The sequence below is a fragment of the Macrobrachium nipponense genome, chromosome 32 (genome assembly GCF_015104395.2).
Source record: "Macrobrachium nipponense isolate FS-2020 chromosome 32, ASM1510439v2, whole genome shotgun sequence".
In the NCBI taxonomy this organism is placed as follows: domain Eukaryota; kingdom Metazoa; phylum Arthropoda; class Malacostraca; order Decapoda; family Palaemonidae; genus Macrobrachium; species Macrobrachium nipponense.
Window position 1 is genome coordinate 7,514,979 of NC_061094.1, and position 20,000 is coordinate 7,534,978.

At 37.2% G+C, this 20,000-nt stretch overlaps 1 protein-coding gene across 10 annotated transcripts in view; it reads right to left on the reverse strand.

Moving 5' to 3' along the window:
- LOC135207200 (daf-12-interacting protein 1-like) overlaps nucleotides 1–20,000 on the reverse strand; it is a 645,343-nt gene that overhangs the window by 307,491 nt on the left and 317,852 nt on the right. For 8 of the 10 annotated variants that reach the window (XR_010312926.1, XM_064238784.1, XM_064238786.1 and 5 more), the window contains one exon: nucleotides 14,967–15,140. The exons of the other annotated variants lie outside the window; for them this stretch is intronic. Coding sequence is in view for 7 of the 8 variants with exons in the window: in XM_064238784.1 (XP_064094854.1) it covers nucleotides 14,967–15,140 (174 nt within the window). In the remaining variant the exon portion in view is untranslated. The remainder of the gene's footprint in view (nucleotides 1–14,966; nucleotides 15,141–20,000) is intronic. 10 annotated transcript variants of the gene reach the window in all.

The following is a 20,000-nucleotide window of genomic DNA, read 5'->3' on the forward strand; positions in this document are numbered from 1 at the left end:
AATATATAACCCCTGCAGACTAAAAGGAGAATTAGGCTTGTGATGTAAGCTCATCATTGCAAAGTGATTCAGTAATAATATGCCATCAGGTCGATTGAGTATGAGAGCAGTACATGACAGTCGATACAAATATCAAATTGATAATGAACAATGACTTCCTTATTCGAATATCAATTTAGTATTGAACGGTGACTTTCTTCATTTTCTTAAGAAGGTGTGACGTATTTTTCAGAGGGTGTTCGGTGTGAGAAAAGTTCAAGTCTTAATTAATCGTTTCCTGCGGAATTCCTCCCCACGCAAACTCGAAAAAGATTGACGTGTGGCATTCTTGAAAAACACAGCGAAGAACCACATGCAGGTAATGATACACGAATGAAAATATAAACGAACCAGTAAAAGACACTGCACAGTGAGCTTGGTAAAGTAAAATATAGCTCTTCGCTTTCCATCCCGAGGTTTTCGTGTTACGTTAAAATGGTTTACTCGGCTTTTTACACAAAAATGTTCTTCTTTTAAATGATAAAAATAGTCAAAGTATGGAAAAATACAAATGATACTCGCACATTTCCACTAATAAAACCGCATACGGGAACACATGCAATAAATCAAATGCAGTTTACACCGAATTGCGCTAACTACAAATAATTATGCATATCTCCGAATTACTAATGTTTCCCAATTATTATGCGATAATCATGATACCTATCAGGTGTATGATACACTTTCATAAATGAACGAGAGGAGAAAAAATACATCACACAACGAATCTTTCAAGAATAAGTAGAATATTATGTTATGGAAAAATTATGCATTTGTCGACGCATCTGTAGCTACTTAGCTACAGAGGAAGAAGGGGAGAGAGAGAGAGAGAGAGAGAGAGAGAGAGAGAGAGAGAGAGAGACCCCAATCTCTGTTTCAGTACGTTTTTCCTTAGCGTGGCATCGATTCCTTACCAGCAACAGTATAACAACGCCAAAAATAACAGCAAAGAATGTATTGTGATAAAGCAAACCATGTTCTGAACATTTTTGCCTTTTAACCTGAATTATCATCAACGCTCTCAATGTTAATTTATCACAAAGAGTAGTGCTTGAAGGCACTGCAACTTGGCGTCAAGCCCAAACCCACACACAAACTCACAGATACAGATCTTGATTAGATTAAGTATTTCCTCTTCAAGGAGAAAAATAACTTAATGACGGTGAATGAACCCCTTCATATACGCACTGGCTGATAGGCGCTCAAGAGGCGTATATACGGCAGAGCAGAGAGGTAATAATGCAATACAGCATTATTGTGCGTATTGCGCATCACGTGACCTAAAACACGAGAAACGGCAGATATATACGAACTGCAGTGACATGAGGACAATAAAAGGTACATTCACGCTTCTTCCTTTCCTTTCTTCTTTGAATTAAACGTTATTATAAAAAAAGGAGGGGGGGGCGGTTAAAAAATGGCAAACTGCACGCACGGAAGAATGGAGCCCCCCTTCAGATAACGACACGGAAACGGAAAATTGGCGAGAATCACGCTGTTCTCTAGGAGCGCCATTATATACACCCAGTGTCACCTTTTCTGCCACTTTTCTCTCGACTCGTTGCATCACAACAATGTCACTTGGCTCACTGTAGTTGAAAGAGAGTTTCTTTCATCATCCATTCTTCTAAAACCTCAATACAAACCATTCTTCCCCGACTTCTTTCGAAGGAGGGAGAGGCATTGTCTAGCCACACTCCACGAGGTAGGGTGACTATAAAAGTATATCTAAGTTTCACCAGACCACTGAGCTGATTAACAGCTCTCCTAGGGCTGGCCCAAAGGATTAGATATATTTACGTGGCTAGGAACCAATTGGCAGCAAGCAACGGGACCTACAGCTTATTGTGGGATCCGAACCACATTCTATCGAGAAATGTACTTCCAGCACCAGAAATAAATTCCTCTGATTCCGCGTTGGCCGAGCCGAGAATCGAACGCCTCTTGCTCAATTTATAGAATCCTTCTAATTATTCTTTGACTGAAACATTTCGTTGACATATCAACAAGGTTTTCAATTTTAAAATAAGTAAACAAACAAACAACAAGTAAAAAATATGCCGAAGTTTCGCAATCGAGTTTTCTATACAGCGTATAATAATCAAGGCCACCGAAAATAAGATAGTGGTCTCGGTACAATGCTTATGTGAGCCGCGTCCCGTGAAACTCTCAGCCGGCCGTGGTGGCCTTTGTTGTTGTGTTGTCAGACGCAAAATCATGGCCAGCTTTAACCTTAAATAAAATAAAAACCGCTGAGGCTAGAGGGCTGTAATTAGGTACGTTTGATGATTGGAGGGTGGATGATCAACATACCAATTTGCAGCACTCTAGCCTCAGTAGGTTTTAAGATCTGAGGGCGGAGAGAAAAAGTGCGGGACGGACAGACTAAGCCGTCTCAATAGTTTTCTTCAACAGACAACCAAAAATGTGCATACTTTCTCATACCCCCTTGATCGAATCAAGCTTCATTAAGTATAACGCACCCGGGAAATTGCATTCGATTGCATCATCATCAGCATTGCTGTCACTGATAATGTGAGTTGGTATAATAAGATAATTAAAGATGAGGCAACGAACTATGAAAGACAACTGCCGCTACTCTACTTGATTTTCAAAGATAAAATAGAAGACCATAAGTGTCTCGGTGTCTTTAAGCAAGAATAATTAAGATCCCTTTTTAATACTTCCAGTCATAGAAAAGAACAGAATACAAACTTTCGGCCAAAAGCCAAGAGCTGGGAGCTACGAGGCCATTCAACGCTGAAACGGAAATGGAGTGTAAAAAGGGTTATAAAGTTGTCACAGGTGAAAAAGCCTCGGATTTGCACCATGAAACAACTGTCAGGATTGGCTGGAACGTTGAGATGAAAGAAAGAGAATATGAGCAGAGGTACAGTAAATGGAATGAAAGGAGTTGCGACTAAGGCCGGAGGGACGCAGAAAAGAGCCTTAAGTAAAAAGCCTGCAGTGCACCGCACGATATGCACAGACGGCACTACTCCGGATATAGAAATCAGAAAAAATAAAAAATTAAGAAATATATAAAGACTTCCAGTCATGACAAAGACAGGAGAAGCTTGAATCAAGCAAATGACTGACTCTCCTCTGATATGAAGATCTTCGCTACATTAACATCACTGTCACAGAACAGAATATTTCATAAAACTCATATTTCATAAAACTCATAATATTTCATAAAACATCATGAAACGAGAAGCGAAAATGACATAGGACGACAGACAACCGAACATGAAAAGCAGAGAACATAACATAAAATGTAAGGAAGAGTCAGTGAAAACAATTAAGGATAAGAAATTCACAACCACGTGAAAAAAATGTGTAAGAATCTTTTACATAGTAATACAGTTTACTACATAATTGTCGATATTTATTACACAATAAGTTATTATCTTTTTTTCATGTTCCAGCCAAACAACAACGAAAAACATCTCGACAACGGAACGAGAGAGAGAGAGAGAAACAGAAGCCACTTCAAAGGAAGGTTTGAAGAGTGAGCATGATTACCAAGTGCGTAACTGTTACGCTGGCTTTAACACACTGAGCGTGACGACTTCCATTCACGCTTTGTTTGACGAGTTCCTTACGGCGTAGAGACGATACGAATTCATTCCTGCTGCCACTTCCCTTAATGGAATGATATCAGGGCGTCTCGAGGTACGAGCAGCAATTTCACGGTCTGCGGGTGATCAAACCTAAGCAGCTTTCCTTTGATAGTTTCAAAAGCTCCTTAAGAGTAATAGTAATACTTCTTGAGCGTATAACAGAGAGAGAGAGAGAGAGAGAGAGAGAGAGAGAGAGAGAGAGAGAGAGAGAGAGAGAGAGGGAGGGAGGGAGGGAGAGAGAGAGGAGGGAGGGAGGGAGGGAGGGAGAGAGATCCTTGCAATGGATATAATCCCTGACTTCTGATTCGGAGCGAACAATGAACAGAGCCAAGGCGACGTTGAATTTAAAATCCTCTTTGAGGGAGATTACCACAACAGTGGCACATCTTCCCAGACTCTTTTATAGACTTTAAAGAAATGACTGACGTTTGGTTCAATGTTTCTCCTCTTGAATTGCGCATCGAGAATTACTACCTATAGCATTTTGCGCTCAGTCTCAATGCCAATGGGAGATCAACATAGCAAAAGCCCCATGGACACGTGAGTCTACAACACGGAAGAACAGCTTAAGTCACATGAATACAAAAAACAGAAAAAACGAAAAAAAAAAAAAATCTAACGACATTGGCAGACATGTCTTTTACCAATCATGTCTTCTGAGAAATAAAACGAGACGACGAAGATAGACTATTATAATAACACTTCCGGTAGTTATCATATATTCTCTCTATTTTTTTTCTCTCGGTTATAAAATCATTCGTTCACACTTAACCATCAGACAGTTTCTGAAACAAGGGAAATATATTTGATAATAAAATAAGGTAAACTGCTAAAACAACAACAAAGGCAGCAGCACCAACAACCATCGCGACAATGTCACAACAACAAAAAAACAACAACAATAATAATAATAATATTGAAGACATAAAAAGCTCATTAACTTGTGAAGCTAGCTTGCATAAAACATACACATATGTAAGAAGAAAAATAAAAATAACACCATTACCATATTGACAAAAGACACACACACACACACACACACACACACACACACACACACACACATATATATATATATATATATATATATATATATATATATATATATATATATATATATAGTTGACGACTTCATATTAAAGTCAATGGTCCATCTCACTTTTAAACAGCATCAAAGCCTCTATTAAAACTAGGAGTATCATCGACAATAACCGCGCTAGGAATATAAATCCACTTCACCACACTTCTGCAGAAGGGGAATGAGAGACCTCTAGAACTGGAAGTGACCAATCTTGAAACGTATGTTGATGTTCTACAAAGCGAGCAGCGTCGGCTGATTCCATAGGGACAAGTCTCAAGGCGGAACGGGAAGATCCAATTGTTCTCTACAGATGTCAAGGAATTCTGAAACTAAGATGAAGACACGAGGAGGATGTTCACATCTAAACAGGAGGAAAACGTTTCAATAATCGTGGGGTAAGAGATCTAGAGAAAGAGGGTTAACTCTACCTGGTTGATTTACGAAATCTTTTTAACAGTACCAAGGCGCTGGAAGCAATAGGCGATATAAACCTAATTAGACGTAAAATACTTATAGTCACTAAACGCAGTCTTGTTTACGCAATGTAAATCACGGAACGAGGTCGGGTAATCGATGAATTATTGGCTTAAATGCAGTTAAGTCTCCAACCCTAATGCCTATTAAACTGAGAGATCAGCTGTAAAACTCAGATCCTTCTGAATAAAGAGATTGTGAATTAAATCTATAGTACAGAGCTTCAAGCACCGAGGTTGAGAATATTTTATTATACAAAGCAGCCTAATGGCTTGCCAAGTCGAATACAACCGGAACAACGCTGTCTTGGACATAAACAACTAGACCAGAAACGGTATCTTGCATTTTTATTCTCATAGTGTTCGCAAATTGGCTTACCATAATCATTTTGAATGGTACAGAGTACCAAGCATCTTTGCCAGGATCACACGTTAATCCGTGATCCCAAAAAAGACAGGAAGAGTTTGTTAACGATGTAATTTGAAAAGAAAACTGAAAAACAAAATACATTCCCACTTCTTCACACTCGCTTCTTTTTGGAGTAATGCAAGTACAGTAAAAGATTTACTAATTGAGTCAGCTGTCAAAGTGCCTAGAACGCATTTGTAGTTCACTGATCAAGTGTTCTTAATTGTCGACTAGCCCTTCATCAATTAAAGTTAGGAACAGATAATTTCATATCCTAAACAAATGAAATGAAACGAAAGTCTCATACGTAAATATATGTATACTTTTACATCCTAATAAAAAATGAGTCTTATGTAGATATATTTATATCCTAATAAAAAAAATTAAAGTTTCATATTTAGATACATTTATCCATGTGAAAAACTCTAGTCTACGAGTAACTGGCATTATGGCTGAATTTGTTAAGTTTCACTCTTAATAAAACTACGGAATACATAGCACAGATGAACAATATCAAGGAAAGGTCACGATATTAACTGGGAAATGATTTCGGTGTAAAACTTTGTTTATCATGTTACAGAATTCTCTGAAACGATTCCGATATGAATATTATTACTATAATTTAGTTTTTCCTATTCGTATTTTAGTCCTCTGGCCCTGACCACTGTAACCACCTGAGGTCTCTACCTGGAATTTAATTTTATACAATCTGCTTACTATTTTTTTTACCTTTCAATCTTTTTTTTTTTTTACTATTCTCAATTTTATTACTGTTATTACCATTATTATGATTATACCATGTTTTATACTACTCCACCAACTGTGGGGATATTGCCGATCATTCATTTTTTTATCATGTCATCTCATGTATCTACATTGTGCAAGCTACTGTCTGTACTTTGTATACACCATGTATATGGCCTTGAGCTGAAAATAAAATCATTCATTATCATTACTGTTAAGAAATTCACAATATCGTGAAGAACAATCTGTGTCATAAAAATCCACAATTATATATATATCTATTTTACATAGTTATATACTCTAATATACAATTGTGGATTTTTATGACACATTATTATTATTACTATTATTGTATGCTGGAAGTAAACCCTCTTTTAAAACATGTTTTATTAAAGTGATTGCTGCCTCAGCTGCATAAATTTTATACAGGTTCTTCTCTATTTATTATTATTATTATTATGATTATGATTATTATTATTATTATCATTATTAAACCTTTCGAGTTTTGATTGTTATGGCTAAAATAAAACTACATAAAAGACAACCACATTTCGAGCCTGAGACAAAACGTCGCGCATTGCAAATTGTCATACTCGGATCTGCATCTGAAACGTATAAACGATTCCCAACCCTTTCGCCTTACGGGCTGCTCTAGGAGCAAGAGCTCGCGCTGGCATAAGGCCACCCAAGTCTGAAAACAATAACCCTTTCGCCATGCACAAGAGACCCCTGCTTAACCCTACAGACAAAGTTGGCGTCACATTTTCCAATTGGAGGAAGAGACTCGGATACATGCTCGATTCCCTCCAGACTCCTAAATTCAATCTCGTTAAAAGTTGGAAGGCACTCAGCCCATACTTGGGGAAGGGGGGATGGGGGAGAGAGAGAGACACACCAGAAGACTTTAAAGGGGAGAGGAGAAAGGAAATTGGGTAGAAATAAAAGAAGGGGCGGGGAAGAGCCATGGGGGGTAAGGGGGGATGGGGGAGAGTGTGAGAGAGAGAGACACCAGACGACTTTAAAGGGGAGAGGAGAAAGGAAATTGGGTAGAAATAGAAGAGGGCGGGGAAAGAGCCATGGGGGGTAGGATGGGAGGAGGGGATGAGGGGAGGACTCAAAGGAGGAGGAGCAGGAGGCATCTCATCTCATCCCCCACAACCACATCTCCTGCTGTAGTTCACCCAAAACCATGACCGCAGCATCCGCTCTGGGGGGAGGCCGATTGCATTTTTTTTTTTTTTTCGGTTTTGATATTTTCCCCCTTTTTCTCTTTTAATATAAATTGAACTATAAGCTGAATGCTTTAAATAGTGAATGACGTCCAAATAATGACTATCGTTGCAGGTGAATTTCTATAAAACTGAAGGATCAGTATCATTACTAGACATGTGTCAGTGCAACCCCCTCGTCACTACGATGCTCACCGATATGAAGTGGCACCCAATTCGGATTAAGGAGTATGGATGGGGATGGGGATGGGGAAGGGGGTGGCGAATACCGGTGTGGTGAACCGGGATAATGGGCGTAGGGTACCGAGAGGGGGGAGGCTGGGGAAGGCCGCTGCAATGGGTAGAACGTTCATGTGACGAACAATATGCAGAAACTTTTGAGAAGGGGTGTCGGAGCTGGGGGAGGATAGGTTGGGGGGGAGGATCTGTGATCTTCCTGGTGACTCTAATCTCTTGATCTCCCCTAATTCCTGGGGTCTTTGTGGAGGCGCTTTTATCTCGCCCCATCATCAATGCCTCCTGTCTATGTGTGTGTGTGTGTGTGTGTGTCACACCATCACCCCTTTATTCCCGCCAATCACAAGAGCTCCAGATCCGCCCCGATCTCGCTATGCGCGGAGGAAGTTCCTCTCTTTCCCTACATATTCAAAACACTGTTTGACAATCCCCTGAATGTCATCGTGGGCGAGAATGACACTTACAGGCGACAAAAATAACGGCTCATGTCAACAAGTGAGTAATGCTATACTGGAAAGGAAGCTACAGCTAAAGTTTCTATTGCAAGCATCTGCCCTTTTGTTGTACACAGCCTTTGGGTTAAAGATAGTGTTGTCTGTTATAGAAATGGCACTATAATAAAAAAACAACTCTAGCATACTCCACGAAAAATTAAAATATAATCCAAACACAGTGAATGACGAAAAGGGGGCTATTTTATTCGCTTCCATTTAGTGTACGAAAATATACATATATTAACACAAAGGAAAAATATTAAACAGGTAAATTATAATCTACCTCCCCTGAACCATGATGTGGTCATGGCTCTACAACGAACATATTTTGACAATTGTGCAATAATAGTAGTAATGATAGTAACATGTTTTATCAAAAGTAATTGTTGCCTCAGCTGCATTAATTTTATAAAGGTTCTTCTCTATTTTCCTAATTACTGTTTTCTCATTGTCGCTTAAACTGGTCGAGCAGCTGAGGCAGCAATTACATTTTATAAAACATGTTTAAAAGAGGGTTTACTTCCAGCATACAGTAATAATAATAATAATAATAATAATAATAATAATAATAATAATAATAATAATAATAATAATAATAATAATAATAATAATAATAATAATAATAATAATAACAACACCATCCTCCAAGAATACAAGGACCAGGAGGATGCAACCAATTTCCTGAAAACTTTTAAATCCAAACGGAAAAGTCGAAAGCAGTTTCTGTCGACAACTGTCAAGCAAAAAGAGAGAGAGAGAGAGAGAGAAAACTTTCACATACAGGAGAAAGTCGTGGGAGAAAATTGCACCAATTCTTTTACCTGGATTCTATTCGTGACCCCCATACAAAATTCTGAAGGTACTTGTATCCCTTACCTGAAATAAAAGAATCCATAAACAATCCCTCGTACAGCTGAACAAAAGACAGGTGTGGAAATCTGTCAAGTTCTTTTATCCTGTAACAAAAGGGCTTATTTCATAACCTCTCTTATGCCAATCAGATTTTCTGTCCGCTTTGTCTTCGTTTTATGTAATTCTTTCCAGTTTTCTATTTCAGAGATATTCTGATGCGTGTCTGTATCTCCAGTACTATGCATTTCCTCTTGAGAATAACACCAATATAACAGTATTTGAGGGAACCTGCATTGAGGAATCAAGAAGGAAGAGGATGAGACACGACAAGAGAAGGGAGATTGATGTAGACGATGAAGAAATGGGAAAATAAGAGAAATGTGGAAGTGGACAACGTACAAGGTCGTCAGCAACTTGACATGGAAGCGATGGCGCAAAAACTCTCGGTGGCCTTAACTCATAATATACTTCTCTGCATCACTTGAGCATCGTTTCAAAAAAAGAGTACACGGATATATTTTCCAGAGCAATAATACAATCCATAATAAGACGTCAATATAGGGCGATGTCAATATGATGAGCGTGTCAACATTCCGCAACTGAGTCTCTGCGTTAGCGATGGACGAGATGCAGAAATCTGTAATCAACGTTTTGGGGAAACAAACGTTTTTCTGAAAATGGCAATTATAAAATGACTGTGAAGGCTGCGAAGAAAGGAAATGAAGAGTTGAAGCACAAGGTTGTGACAAGATCTGATAGGGTCACTGGCGATGCCGCATAAAATTTAATTGAATAATGAAAGGAAGACGATACAGAGGGGTAATTCTGCTTATAGTACTCAAGATATATGGGGGTTACTTAACCCAGAAACTCGACAATAAACAAAGGGGAGGATGACTAGGAGACTAGGAACATGATTATTAAATTGAAGCCAAATGCCAAGCACTGGAACCAATGAGGTCATTGAGTGCTGAAAATAATGAGAGGGTAGAAAGTTAGATGGAAGAAAGGGAAAATGAACGGAGGTACAGTAAAAGGAACGGAAGGGGTTGCAGCTAGGGGCTTTGTGGTTGTGACAGGAAGAGACGAGTAACATAACATGAAAGCAAGATGGACTTATGGGGCTTTCAAGAGGATAAGGAAAGTAAACAGTGGTGTTAGAACATTCTGGAACAAGGCAACCTCATGGCTTATAACTTTTATTTATAGTAAGTATAAAAGTGGGCAAGATGATTAGATCATTGCATCAAGCAATATCCAACTCTGTGTTTACGTTTCAATGCACGACTTCCCTCATTGCAACAACGGCTTTCCAGTTCAGACGCTGAAACAGAACTTTTGTCATGCTACAATCCCTGACCGAGTATCAAATAACTGATGAAATATAAAACACGGATCCAAAGAAAAATCTGAAAAGTTCTCGGCCTCGCTATGAATGGAAAAAACCGGTCCAGCGCCGCGTGGTTAACCGCGAGTTTCATTCTTAATCTCTCTCTCTCTCTCTCAAACACACACTGCTACTACTGCAACAGATTTGAAGCCTATTTTCGTTTGATGAGACACAAGTAAAAAATGCGCCTAAGTTTCTTGGAGTTTTCTGTGCAGCGTGTAACCAAGAACACCGAAACTAGATCTATCTTTCTGGTGATCTTGGTATAATGCTGTACGAGTCGCGGCCCATGGCTCTTTAACCGAGAGCTGGTGGTGTCCTGTCCCATAGCGTCACCAGGAGTACGATTATGACTAACTTTCACCTCAAATAAAATGAAAACTACTGAGGCTAGAGGGCTGCAATTTGGAATTTTTGACAATTGGAGGGTGGATGATCAATATACCACTTTGCAGCCCTCTAGCCTCAGTAGTTTTCAAGATCTGAGGGCGGACGGACAGACAAGCTCGCTACAATAAGTTTCTTTTACAGAAAATTAAAAATGAATGAAGAGCAAACCTGTTAGAGAAGTTTCAACTGAGAATTACTCTAAAACCTAATGAATGAAAAGGAAAACCCTTCATTTCTCTTATATGAATGATTGATTGAATGAATGACTGGGATTGCAACGACTATGGGAACTGGCGCCGACCTATAAAGCATCTTTTGACCACCACAAGATTATAGTTGTATAAGAAAGCAGTATTTACTGCATTCTTATGACCCCAAAAATTTAATTTATTTCATACTTTTATCCCCAATCGCCGAAAATAAAATGTGGTTACTTCGATATTACATATATCATTTAACTCAAGTTTCGCTTAAACAATATTAGTGAAGAAGGTAAACCATATAAATGTGCATTTAATGACAGAATTCTCATTCATTTTTCATAGAGGGAATTACAGTCTTCAATTCCTTCTTCTCACAAAAAGAAAAAGGGATTTTTGATGGTCATCATCATCATCAAAGGTGAAGTGCAAATAAAAAGTCAATCACTCAACTAAGTTAACGAAGAAGTTGCTATTTTGTACATTACAAGAAAAGGTGGAAAAGTGAATCGTGCACTTTGTAGGAGACAAAGAATAAACACACATTCACACGAACACTGACAAGCACAACTAATAGAATATTGACTGCAGGGTTGGCAATGATTACATCAAACTGATTTAATCATTGAATTTTTCATTGAAAAAACATAATTTTTTTTACATTTTTTTGATTTGTTTCATTTGAATGCAAACACATTGAAAAATATGGGTTGGAGGTTAATAAAAACTTAAGCATAACTGTGCTGCATCTATTTATTTTGATATGAAAAAAATTGCAAGTACATACTTTAGCTCAGAACTGGAAACCTAAAAGATAAATCATTAGTAATTCTGTCTTAAAATACATTTTGAGGAAAATAAGGATTGAAAAAACATCTAACAAATCAACAAAAAACAAATAAATAAAAAAAATCAAGTAAATCACTTATTTTTTTTATTTAAAAAAAATCACCAACACTGATATTGAGGCTTGTGCAATGACTGCGGTGATGTGACCACTCCTAAGAGACACTTTGTCATACAAATACCGTCATTAACCTTGAGGATCGGTTCTTGTAAGTAAGAGAAATGGCGCAAGACAGAAGGTGGTTTTGTGGCAGTGCGAAATAAGCAAGAGCTGAGAAAACGCTTCAGTGACGCCTCCATCGTCGAAATCGTAAAATATTTCTTTCTACAACTTCTATCAGATTTTTCTTACGCTGGTGCAGTGCTATATATATCTCTTCAACAAAAAGCCACATGAGAAGCATTTAAAGAGTCATTATCTCTAACGTAGCATCGTTTGATACAGAGCGCGCCATAACTAGACGTGAATGAAACCTGTTACAAAGTTTATCTTAGTTTAACCAGACCACTGAGCTAATGAACAGCTCTCCTAGGGCTGGCCCGAAGGATTAGATATTTTTTACGTGGCTAGGAACCAACTGGTTACTTAGCAACGGGACCTGCAGCTTATTGTGGGATCCGAACCACATTATATCTTCTTTGCATGGTGTTTTTACGTTGCATGGAACCAGTGCTTATTCAGCAACGGGACCAGAAATATACATCTCTCACCCCTCAATGGAATGCCCGAAAATCGAACTCGCGGCCACCGAGGTGGCAGGCCTGATCATACCGATCACGCCACTGAGGCGCTTTGAACCACATCATATCGAGAAATGAATTTCTAACCACCAGAAATAAATTCCTCTGATTCCACGTCGGCAGAGCGGAGAGCTCGCTCGCGACTACCGAATCGGTAGGCGAGCACACATCCCACTCGTCCAACGAGGAACTGAAACCTGTTACAATCGGGGACGGATTCGTCTCAGCCCCATCGATATCTTCCTCCGCGTCCTTGAGAGGCCATCTCGGGAGATCATCTGCATTGCATAAGAGATAACAACACCACTATGTAACCGGTATTACCGGCTCGGTTATGTCATCGTCAGCGAACATTGGCAGTGACACAGAATGTCTAATGATGCTGGTGGTAGCAGTTGCTATTTCTCGATATCTCACGTTCTTCATTAGACCTTGTATTTGCTGAAGGATTTATTGATGCCAACTATGGTTATTTCAGGCGCAACATCTATTTTTTTTTTTTACCTCATGCAGGGTAATAATAGCCATATAAGACATTATTTCCATACCGAGGGCTATGCCGTGGCGTGAGTGTCATGTCCTTCTTTACTGTAGCGACGATATCTTTTAATTTTTGTCTTTTATCAGTTGTGTCTCTCGTTTTATCCCATAATTTTTTTTCTCTCCTTTCCTCCTCCTCCTCCTCTCTTTTCACATGTGAACAAGGTCCTTTCTACTGTTTATTTATTTATCTAATAATATTTTACGCTCATTACGAATACCAAGAATAATGATGACAAACACAAAATAATTATGAAAAATACAAAAATAACAATTATGGTTTCTTTTCTTTAAGTAACATACCGGAATACCAAGCCTCTAATGAAATTATGGGACCTATATATTATCTTTCTTCCTCTGCATCAAACCATCATTAATCGTTCAAAAACAATTATAAGTAATGATTCATTAGGTATATACGTAGATATTTCAAGACGATATTATATTCGGACTGTGTTGTATAAACATCAGCTTTTGTACAGAAAGTTAAATAATAAAAATCGCAGTAAGTATTTTTTTTAGCTTTTAAACTAAATCAGACCAACGAAAGCTCTACATTAAACATTAAGAATTCATTCATCTAACAGAAACGTCAATTAAAAATTCATTTTTTTCCATTTTCGCTCCACTCACTCAAATGTCTACTGATATCCTATTAAAATATTGTAAAAAATAATTTATTTTTTTCCACAGGTGCTCAACAATGCGTTAGTATATTTGTTAGTAAAGCATGTCCAAAGACTTACCGTGTTATCTACAATTTTTCCTATTGTAGATTTTCTTACATATATCAAATTCCTCTTATTATGAGTTAATAAATGTATCAATATACAATTGTATAGTCCTTTTTTGGGGGGATGTTATCTGTTATCATGTCCACACAGAAAAGGAAAAAGCATCTGGCATTTCTCAATTACACACTACTTAGTGGTCATCCTCAGTCATTTAAATAAGATGTAAAAAATTGTTGTATTGAAGTGGTCTTTCAGTTTTATGATTATAAATACTACATGTGATTATTCAGCTTAAATTCCATACATTCACAAAAATTATCACTTGTCCAATATAGGAAAATTTATTTTAAAAATCTAATTATAGTATATTTAAATTTTAAAATTGGGTTTTTAACCAAATCCAATAAAACTTCACAAGGTAGTTCCATGGACATTAACTCTGTCATTGAGATAGAAATGATTAGTCGAAAAGGTCCCCAAAATGCTACTGAAGACTATGAATGAGGACGACCACACTTCAATTCGCTTGTGAAATTGGAAAGTACGCCTGGCAATATACTCTGAAGAAACCAACACCTTTATCTCGTGATCCGATCCATCACGAGAAAAACTCCACCAGGCAGTCAGCCCTGGGCATGTTGCTTCATCAATTCATCAGGCAAATCGCGCCGGATAATAACAGTTCCTGGTACACCAGCGCCCAACAGTACTCATCCAAAGCGACTCGAAGAACAGAATAATAATTACCTTGTTGAGTCTGAGCGGTCATGCTTGAGCGGTGAAGGCCAGCTTAAGCCACAGTGAATGGTTAGGTGCAACAGCGTGCAAAGCAGGCAGAAAATCGATACCATGAAAATGCAGTGGGAAAAACATACACATGCTTAAGAAATTCATACATAAACGAAGGCAAAGGAAGGCATGAGATGTGGATCAGTGGTACTTACAGAGGGAGTTGACGGAGCCCGCCACGTGCGCGGGGCCAGACACATGCAGCGCCCTGATTGGCAGCCGTGACGACACATGTGACAGGTTGGACGAATGAGACTGGTCAGACGAAGAGCTGACGTCACTGGGACAAGGGGACACGGGACGAGACGTGGTTGCCAGCTTGTCCACATCTACAAATCACAAACATTGACAGGTAAAAGGCTGCTGGCCACTGGACAAAGCACATTGGTATAGTTCCTCACAAGCAAAAGAGCCCCTTAAGCGTTAACATACGTATACAGGATCAGTCACGCTCGCTCTTGGCTCATTCACAGCCGCACCCACGCTTGCAAGCAATCAAGAACTATAGCACTGTGCAATATCTGGATTTACCTAAGCATGGCAGCCCAGTACAGGGATCCTTCAGGCAAAAAAACCAGGATATTAAGGAGCGAATTACAGTTGGGAGAAGGAGTTTTTTAGATGAAATATTATTCAGTCAAATATCACATTCTCTCTCAACTCTTTACTGGGGAATAGGGAAAGGTCACAAGGGCAAGGCAAAGGCAGGTCAAGGTCTCTTCTTCTAAAAAAGGTCAATGGGAAGTTGGTGCCAAAACTCAGGTTCTGTCTTTTGTCGTCTGTCCAATAATACTCCATAAGTCACTGAAGTTCTGTCTTTAGTCGTCTGTCCAATAATACTCGTTAAGTCACTGAAGTTTTAAGTGTCAGTGATATTAGTTAAAAAAATCTTCACAAAAAATTTCATTAACAGGTAAGACGCTAAGAATACACACCAACAAATAAATGAAACATCACCCCCCCAAAAAAGTTAATGAGGACCAGTTTTTAATGATATAATTTCATTATCATTCCTTATCTACCATGAAATAAAATTCCCAAAAACATAAATAATATTTAGGAAAACATATGCGGGACATACCACAGCATTCATGTTTTTATTCAAATAATTTCACTTACGATAAAAATCTGGTATTGCTTCGAAATGATTCACCCATAAATCAGTCAGGTCAGCAATATAATACATCTTACGAGTTTCACGTTCAATGAATTATGTGTTGACACGCATTCAACATTCAACCTTTCGCCCAATACTGAACCTCCTTGCAAATCCTTTCGTTGCAAAACTGCTTCACATACCGGAACAGACATCTCATTATCAGCACAACAATCCTGCATCATCCTCCAAGCTACATTCTTCTGCTGTGCGCGCTCTTTCAAACATTCCTCTCCGATGACACTATTGTTTTCTTGATCTCTCTCTTCTCGTTATACCAAAAATCGTCCATTTACGAAGGTTTACCACCAATCTATCCTTTTCCATTCTTTTATTCGTGATCAACTCCGTCTAAACGAGATAATCCATAGTGCCCACTTTGTTGAAACACTCTCTCTCTCTCTCTCTCCTCTTCTCCTCTCCTCTCTCTCACTCTCTCTCTTCTCTCTCTCTCTCTCTCTCTGTGTGTGGGCAAAAAAGTTTCTCTACGTTTCCTTTATTATTACAACCAATTAGAAATAATTACTTAATATATATCTATATAGTATATATATATATATATATATATATATATATATATATATATAAATATTATCAATATATATATATATAAAAGTATATATATATATATAAATATATATATACATATATATATATGTATGTTTATACATACACATGTACCATATATAAATATGTATATATATACACATATATGTGTGTATGTATATGAAATAATCTTGATTCAAGAAGTATATAAAACGTGATGCTATGTATAAATAAAGTTTTTTTCCACGTATGAAATTTTCCTCCTCCGTGGCAAAACCTTTATTTATTATTGTATATATATACAAATCTATATATATATATATATAAAATATAATATATATATATACATATATATAACTATAGTATAGTATATATAATACACACACATATATATCACATATGTAATCATGAATACATAAAATATATAATTATACACACAATTATGAGAATATATCATTATCAGCATTCCAAAAGGTCATGAACTTGCCTCATAAGCACTGAATAGCTTTCTTCGTGAACATCTGTTGGGAAAAGAGATATTTATACCCACATATGTTGCTGTGGAGCCTCACAAGCTTCTTTCATCGATTTTCTTTTTCTAAGTTCTAGGATTGCACATTTTGTAACAGACGGCTATATTTTACTATTATTATGTATAGGCGAATTTTAGGAGGAGCTGAGAGGAATCAAGTCTACCGTACAGTACTTTGTGCAAGTATTTTTTGCATAATCTTTTTCAGTAAGATTCACATGATGTGAAATAGACTTTGGTTTTCTACAATTTAAAACAACAAGCAATTATATCTATATATATATAATATATATATATATATATATATAGATATATATATATATATACTAATATATCCATATATATATATATATATAACGATATATATATATATATTCAATATTTACATAAATCAGGAAAAAAAAAATTCAGTCCATAGTTACTATATATATATATATACTTATATATATATATATGTATATATATATATATATACTATATATAATATACACCTATAATGAATTACCTCCCTCGTCCATAGTGAAAATATAGAACATATCCTATATATATAATATTTTATATATATATAAAATATATATATATATATATATATATAATTATATTTAAAATTGAAAAAAAAAAAAAATTTAATATCTATATATATATATATAATATAGTATATATATATATATATATAAATATGTACATATTTGTATAAAAAAAATAGAACAAAATATTTGTATAGAATACTGTTAATACTTCTAACGTTAACTCGTATCAAAATTCTTCGTTTACTTAATGATCATAAAATATTAACACCTGTGGGTATAATGGCTTATTTTCCCGACAGATGTTCACGCATAAGGTCATTCAAAGCATACTTGGCAGTTCATGGCCTTCTGGACTACTCATAATTTAAATTACAAATTATTACTAAATTAAAAACAAAAAACAATAATAATAATCATTAATAATAATAACTAATAATAATAATAATAATAATAAGGTATAAATCTAAATGACCCTCAAATGTAAAGTGGATTCTAACGTGAGCTTTCACTGTCGTTAATAGCAATAATAATAATAACTTATATCCCACATAACAGACGAAGTGACTTTATTATCCGCAAAGACTACCTACATTAGTACAGAATACTGCGCTGTACAAATGTTGATCAAGATTAGACTGTGCAACCCACACTCGGTGTCATCCTTAATTCAAATTTACACTTTGATCTCTATGACCTAGAGAGAGAGAGAGAGAGAGAGAGAGAGAGAGAGAGAGAGAGAGAGGGCTAGCTTGCAGTTAGTCAAAATCTCCGGAAACTTGGACGAACACAAATATCACACTGGAAGCACAAATTTTATTGAGAGAGAGAGAGAGAGAGAGAGAGAGAGAGAGAGAGAGAGAGAGAGAGAGAGAGAGAGTCTCCGGAAACTTAAACGAACACAAATATCACACTAAAAGTACGAGTTCTGTCGAAACTGAGGTACAGACAGTGAACTGCCAATAAACCAAATGAGCAGAACAAAAGTCCTGAATTCTCGCAAACGAGCCTGACGACTGACTTCATAAAAAGGTCACCCTAAATAAAGCAACCGACTTTTTTTTTCGTCTCACTTCTCCCGAGTAAGACGAAAGGTCAAGACCAATTAAAAGAATTCCTGTCTAGATAAGCAAACCTTTGTGACACAGCGAAGCCGTCATAAACGGGTGAGTAATGTCCATTCTCCAGACCACAATTACATATCAAAAAGTGTCATAAAGGAGCACGAAATGTCACCGTGACCGCTGATATCAAAACAGTGCAATAAAATTAAAAAATAAATGAAAAAGACAGACCAAAGTGACGACAACGTCATGCAGCTAGAGTTGTCAATTAGGCGGTAAACGTGATAAGCTACCCTGTCCAATTTATTTATAGAACTCCAGATTGCTTTCCCATTGTTAAGTTGTTCTCTCCTCGATGGAAAAGAAAAAACATCCACAGCTTAATGGCAAATGTTCGTGAAAGCCTTCACTTAGATGAGACTGGCAGTTCATCCTGTATTTCAACATCACTGTATTTCATAAATTCCATTTATCGTCGTCAAGGCCGTATTTTGAGAAATATTCGCCCGATGCAAACCAAGATAAAACGAATTATAGACACGACGCAGACCCTTTAGTAGAGAGAGAGAGAGAGAGAGAGAGAGAGAGAGAGAGAGAGAGAGAGAGAGAGACTTCCCCTGCAGAATGCTCTAGCTATTGCCGGTATGCCTTAGACAATTGAAAACGCGCAACCAGTCTGTTGCAGGGCGTTTGAATACCCGTGGAATTACAAATGACTGAACTTCTTTTTTCTCCGAAGACGAAAATTACTTCTTTTTCCTTTTTTCTTCAGCGGATTCGGTAATTTGGCGTCAGATGTGGGGGAGAGGGGACGTGGGAGGGGGGAGGTTAGAGGCATAATCAATCAGCTTGTATACTCTGCTACACTGGGTAGCAATCGTTGCCTCATAAACAGGTCTATTCTCTTTGAAACCTACTAAACAAATGCTCCGTCATTTACATCATCGTACAAAATAAATACCACCTATCGTAACGTTTCTAATTCTGGCGCCGTTTCCGGTTCGGGCTACAGAAGCGATATGACTTCATCGAAAATACAAACTTCATTAAAGGAAAAAAAAAAAAAAAAAAAAAACCTACCGACTTCCGGTGGCCTTGCTCTGTCCCCGAATTGACTCGGTAATTTCCAGTAAAACCTTCTTAAGTTTCCCTTTTACATACAAAGCCGATGAATTCCCTTTCCTCTTGTAAGTGCAAATACGCTGAATTCACTTTTTTTTAGATAAGCAAAGACGTGAAATTCATTTTCCTCCTATATGTGCAGAGGCGTTAAATTCACTTTCTTTTTGTATATGCAAAAGCGTTAAATTCGCTTTCCTTTTATTTCAGCAAAGATGTGAAGTTCATTGTACTCTTATATGCAA